Here is a 6,000-nt window from a genome sequence, read left to right as displayed (position 1 = left end):
TTTTTGGTTTGTTTTTTGTTTCTTGTGGTTTTTTTTTTCATTTTTTTTCTGCTTCTTTTTTTATAACATGATTAATATGGAAATATGTTGAACATGATTATATATACATAACCTATATGAAATTGGCTGCTGTTTGAGGGAGACTAGAAGGAAGGATGTTTTTAATTTCAACCCTATTGGAAAAGGAGTTCTTATTTTATCCTCACTTCTCAGATGATGATAAACTGGAACATAAAGAGATTACTCTAATTTATTCTAGATTAGATTCTGAATTTGACCTTTAATCCTAGCAGTTAGAAAATACCCTCTTTTTACTGGACAGTATAAAGTGAAAATAGAATATTAAAGTGAGCCAAAGGACAGGGACATAAATATCTTTCAAACTAAAATCTTTATCAAATTAATGAACTCTAATAACTATTTATGCAGTTATACAAATATCATATGAGAAGTTGTAGAAAAATATGGACTTTTTTGGGGGGATGGGGAGATAATTGAGGTTAAGTGACTTGCCCAGGATTCCTAGCTAGTAAATTTCAGAGGCTGAATTTGAACTCAGGTCTTACTAACTCAAGGGTCAGTAATCTATTCATTGTGCCACCTAGCTGCCCTAAAGATGGACCTTTTGATGTTAATTTTCATGTTATATCTCCTTGGCTTCAATTTGTCCCAAATAGATGCAACTATAAAATGTATAAAAATGTTCTCTGAAGATACAGAAACATTTATATTGATTGACTATAACTTCCACATAATATGAAATACCAGGCACAGATTAAGAATCTGCTTCTTTGAGGCAGCTAGGTAGTGTAGTGGATAGAGCACCAGCCCTTAAGTCAGGAGGATCTGAGTTCAAATCTGGTCTCAGATACTTAACACTTCCTAGCTGTGTGACCCTGGGCAAGTCACTTTTAACCCCGATTGCCTCAGAGGGAAAAAAAAGAATCTGCTTCTTTAATGAATAATGAAAATAAGTTGGTTTAATAAATGCAAAAAAAAAATTTTGAGTACATATTTAACACAACTTTAAAACAAACAGTCATTACTGATATTAGGAATCAATATACTCATTTATTTGTGAAAAAAAAATCAGAAAAAAATTGAATATGACTCTCTCCACTCCTTTCTGACCTCAAAATGAATTCTTTAAATTTTACGTTTTTTCCATTCTGGTTCATTCTTTGTTTCTTCATCTTCAGATTCCACTTCTGCAAAAACAGTTTTAGGCTGAGTCCTAAAACAAAAGAAAAGGAAAGTAATTTAATTAATGAGCACTTGGTGAGTACTTACAGAGCTTCCAACAAGGTGTGATTTGTTCCTTTTGGCAAAGAGCTAGAAAATGAATTTTAAAAAAATAGTCATCATTATCTCTCTTCTGAATGATTAAATATTAATCCTTAAGTTTCTGACCACTAAAAACATGAGGGGGAAACCTATAAAGTGCAGAGAGAAGGATTCACACTCCATAGTGAACTATGTAAGCTGCATTCTTCTAGGATAGATTGAAAATGTAATTTAAATACACTGGAATCCTCAGCCACTCAAATTCTGAATCATCTGGAATTCAGGCAAATCAATTCCATTTGGGAGATATGAAAAGAACTAGAGAATAGTGCTGACCAAGGAGTTGTCTAGAAAATAAAGGTGGTCCAAGCCAGAGCCACAGCAAGGCCTAGACAGAAACTCCAACCAAATTATTTGTAATTCTATACAGCAACACTGTTCCAGTTTTGAACAGCACTCTGCCATATGAAATTTTACTGTGTTGTAGAAGAAAGACTTAACTTAACTGTTTTTTTTTTTAATTAAACTGGTATTTTAAAAATAAAGCCTACTCTGAAGTATTACAATAGCCAGCAAAAAACAAAAAGAAGATAATGAGGTTTGACCAGTACAATATATGGAAATTCTGAGTCTTTGAGAAGATACCACTATATAGCACTATAGTATTATAAATAAAATAATCTTCATGGGAACTTTCAACGCTTTATAAACATGCTTGACTTTATGAAATTCTTGCCTATCATCAAATGGGGAAAATTGCAGCTATTAGAATTTAAATAATATATACTTCAATATTTCCCACATGGATGATTAATTCTTCCTTTAAAAAGTCATTTCACATTTTGAAGGAAACAATTTTTGAAAGAAAAAAAACATTTTGAAGTTTAATTTTTAAAACTTTATATATACTTTTAAGTTATGGCTTAATTTCCTTAAGATAGTTCAAGAGTTCTATGTGGCAAAATTTTCAATTTTACATAGGTAAATGTGTTTTATAAATACACATTCAAGCATATTTTTATGTATAGGTTAAGGGAGGGGAATAAAATTACAATTCTGGATGATTTCTTATTGTTTATTATTTCTGGAGGAGCAAAATCTACCCACAACTTCTAGCATTGCTACACAGTGTGAATTGCATACCAGAACTGCTAGGGAATACAGTAGCCACTAGCCGCACATACCTGGCTAAAACCTAAGGTTTCCCCTTATAGAGTACCTATATCTCAGGGCTATGAGAATCAAATGAATTAAATACATGGAAAACCCTTTGTAAGACTTAAAGTAGTACCTAAATTATTTATTTAATATGCTCTGAGTAATTATCCATTCTAAAATTCAATTTGTTCTTAGTCCTCAGACTTTTTTGGACAAAATGAGAGCCCCTTCTAACAAACATTCTTGCAAAAAGTCTACCAAAAAATCTATAAAGTCACAACCATATATGCAACATAAAAATTTACAACTATATATAAAGAACAAGCAATAAACAGAGTATTCCCATCCACCCACCTTCCTATTTTTACTTTTTTTTGTAAAGTATTCCAGTGATCTTGTAGAAACATTTAAAACATCAATACAAATCAATACAACAAAACATTTAAAACAACAATCAAAAAACAATCAAACTTTCTATTGACTGAAAGAGTTTTAATTTAAGTCTTCTAGCCTCACTTTCCACTAGAATTCACTCTAGAGTGAAATAATCAAAATGTTTTCAACTATAATTGAAAGTTCATAGATCAAATTCTTTTTAATCATCATTACTCATCTGATATGATTCATTCACAAGTATAAAGCTAGCTTCAGGCTAATGGCATGAATATGAGGGGGAATCCCTTGTATTATTATTCACAAGTATGTGAGGAGAAACCACAGGCTTTCTTGGCCTAGGGCCCATTGTTTATTATAAAGAAAAACCTCAAAGTACAAAGTCAATTATAGCCATGACTTGATAATCGGACACACTTGTTAACCCTATTAAGATAAATATGGTCCAGTCGAACTCTAACCTAGTCATTACAATCACAGAATTATTCAAATGAAAGGGTTTGCCAAAAAAACTTGTAGTTTCAATAGTCTTCTCTGTTCAACATCAAAACAAAGGTAACTGCTGTTAAATACAAGAAACACTTGAAAAAATGAAAAGGCAAAAAGATTTTTCTGGATAAAGAATTTTCCATTTTCTTTAGGAAAAAATGTGTAAAGCAGATAATATGCTAGACACAAAAAGAATATCTCCTCTCTCCCTCTCTCTCCCAGAACTATACAAGTGAAAGTTCAAAGGCAGGGTAAAGATAAATGAAGTAAGGAAGAAGGACATTAAAAAAGGGGGAAGTGATTCCAGGAGCCCTGGGAAGAAAGGACTCCAGGGATAGGAATAAGCTTCTGAGCTGCCAGGAGGCACCTTCTCACCAAAGTGAAAATACACCACACTGATGAACCAATTGGATTTGAAGAGTACCATATTCATTTTTAGAAATCTTAACTGTCCATTTTCAAAAGATACAACTATGTGAATAAAACTTTTATGAGAGCTAGTACTGTGCATTTGGCAACATGTATAGCTTTATCAATCAAATGTACATTCCTTTACATAATAGGTATGTTTTTGAAAGCTGTGCACAGACTGAATTTTTATAAAATGAATGTTATGTAAAATATCCTGAAGGCCAGAAGAGGGAAAAGAGGGTATGGATTATTATTTGAAGAAAACCTGTGATGAATTCTTTAGTCTAACTAACAAACTTTTCTTAAATTTGGATTTTCTTAAAGTGAATAGGCTACCAATGAAATAATGCCTATGCTTGGAGTATTTTTTTTAAGACACATAGTAAAGGAATACCCTATGCACTACCAGCATAGCTAAAGCAATTATCTTCTTTCTCCATTGTGTATGTTTTACATAAACATACACAATATGTATTTAAATTTTGCCCTTACCTATCCAATGTGACTTTACATGAAGTGCTCTGAAGTAATAATAATATTTTCATGAATACATATTTACAGATCCTGTGTCAGAAATGATATGCATATTGAAATTAAATTTACTGAACAAGCAATAATGGCAGTGTATTTGGCAAGAAGACTCACCATCTACTGACAGAGCTGTCAAGCTTGGCAGGCTGCTGGCAATCTTCCAAACTCCCACACACATCTATCCCTGTCTGGTGTGTAAGCTAATAGCATTCTGGACCTACATCCTGCCCACTCCTCAGCCAGCTCCTTTTTTTTCTCCCTCTAGCAACATCATTTAACAAGAAACTGTAACTAAATCTGCCCATGTGTGGCTGAATGAAAGCCTTCTGTGATCCTGCTGTGTTTTAAAACTTTCATGGCTATTACATTGTCAATGTCAGGAATGAAATCTAATATTCAATCAATGAAATTAAAGGGCCTAAACATGCTGGCTGAGTTATTAGCATTAGGGAATTTAACAGTGTTAAAGCAAGTGCCACATTTAGGCATGCATAGTCATATAAAACATAATTATGTTGTTGTTTTTTTAAATGAAAAAGCAGTCCCTATTAAAGCTACATTTCATCACCATTAGTAGAGTCAATTGCAGTGAAGAAAAACAACCAAGCATACAATCTCAATTACAGTGACCTTTAAAAAAGATCCTTTTAAATACTAGCTTCCCTTCAAACACTTTGCCACTTGGCAGTAAACTGTATACCCTAGCAGGTGAACAGAAGAGAAAGAGCCGAGTAAGATTGGCTAACTGGTGACGGTGTTTTGTACATTGCCTTGAGTTTAGGAAGAGGAGCTCAATAAATTTTAGGGGATAGATTCAGGGCCTCTGAAGCAAAAGGAAGAAGCATATAGCGATATGTGCTTAGCATAATGAACAGAAACATGACTTGCCAACATCTTAAACTGCCAACCAAAGAGAACTCATCATCTTCCCTCTAAAACCCACCCCTTGTCCTAGTTTCCACTTTTTCTCAATGGCACTACCCTTTGCAGTCCCCTAAATTCAAAATCTTATGGTTAAATAAATTCAATTAAATACAACAAATATTTATCAAGCCTTTATTACATGCCATTGAGACATAGAAACAAAAATGAAATAATCACTGCCACCCAAAGAACTTAGATTCTATCACAGAGAATCAATGTGTTAATAGACAAGTAAGCACAAAACATATAGACAAAATAAATACAAAGTAATATCATAATAACATAATGAGAGCATTAGAAATTGGAGGAATCAGAAAAGAAGTAGCAACCAAATTAACCCTTGAAAAGTTACAGGGATTCCAAAAGTCCAAGGTGTAAGAAAGGAGATCATTTCAAGATGACTGTCAAGTAACAAAAGCACAGAGTAGGAGATGGAAGAATATGGGAAAAACCAAATTTTGTGGGCCAGTTTTGCTAGAATGTACAGCATGTTAAGAGTAAGCAACATGAAATAAGTTTAGATAAACAGGTTGGAGACAGATTATCTTATTAAGATATCTTTAAATATCAAAAAGTGAAGTTTGTTTTTTTTATCCCAGAGGTTAAGAAAGGCTGACCTCTTTACAGAGACAAAAACAGAGAAGGAAAAAAATGAGAGAGAATAAAGAATAGAATGGAGTGTGGAAGAAAGCAAAGAAGGGATTCACAATGAAAAGCCTCTATATTTTTTTCAATAGAGTAGAAAGTGAAGTCCTTTGCTGAGGGTGAGGTAAGAGAAGATAGGGGGGATAGAAGGAGAGGAAAAGGAAA

At 33.1% G+C, this 6,000-nt stretch overlaps 1 protein-coding gene across 1 annotated transcript in view; it reads right to left on the bottom strand.

Moving 5' to 3' along the window:
- Positions 1 to 962: 962 nt before the first annotated feature.
- Positions 963 to 6,000, bottom strand: part of WDR70 (WD repeat domain 70) — a 297,258-nt gene continuing 292,220 nt past the window's right edge. Inside the window, exon 18 of the mRNA XM_031964247.1 lies at positions 963 to 1,234. Within this exon, the coding sequence (XP_031820107.1) occupies positions 1,147 to 1,234 (88 nt within the window). The 3' untranslated portion in view covers positions 963 to 1,146. The remainder of the gene's footprint in view (positions 1,235 to 6,000) is intronic.

The sequence above is a fragment of the Sarcophilus harrisii genome, chromosome 1, assembly GCF_902635505.1.
Source record: "Sarcophilus harrisii chromosome 1, mSarHar1.11, whole genome shotgun sequence".
Lineage (NCBI taxonomy): Eukaryota > Metazoa > Chordata > Mammalia > Dasyuromorphia > Dasyuridae > Sarcophilus > Sarcophilus harrisii.
The sequence above is the reverse complement of the archived record's forward strand: the minus strand, read 5'-3'. Positions and strand labels throughout refer to the sequence as shown.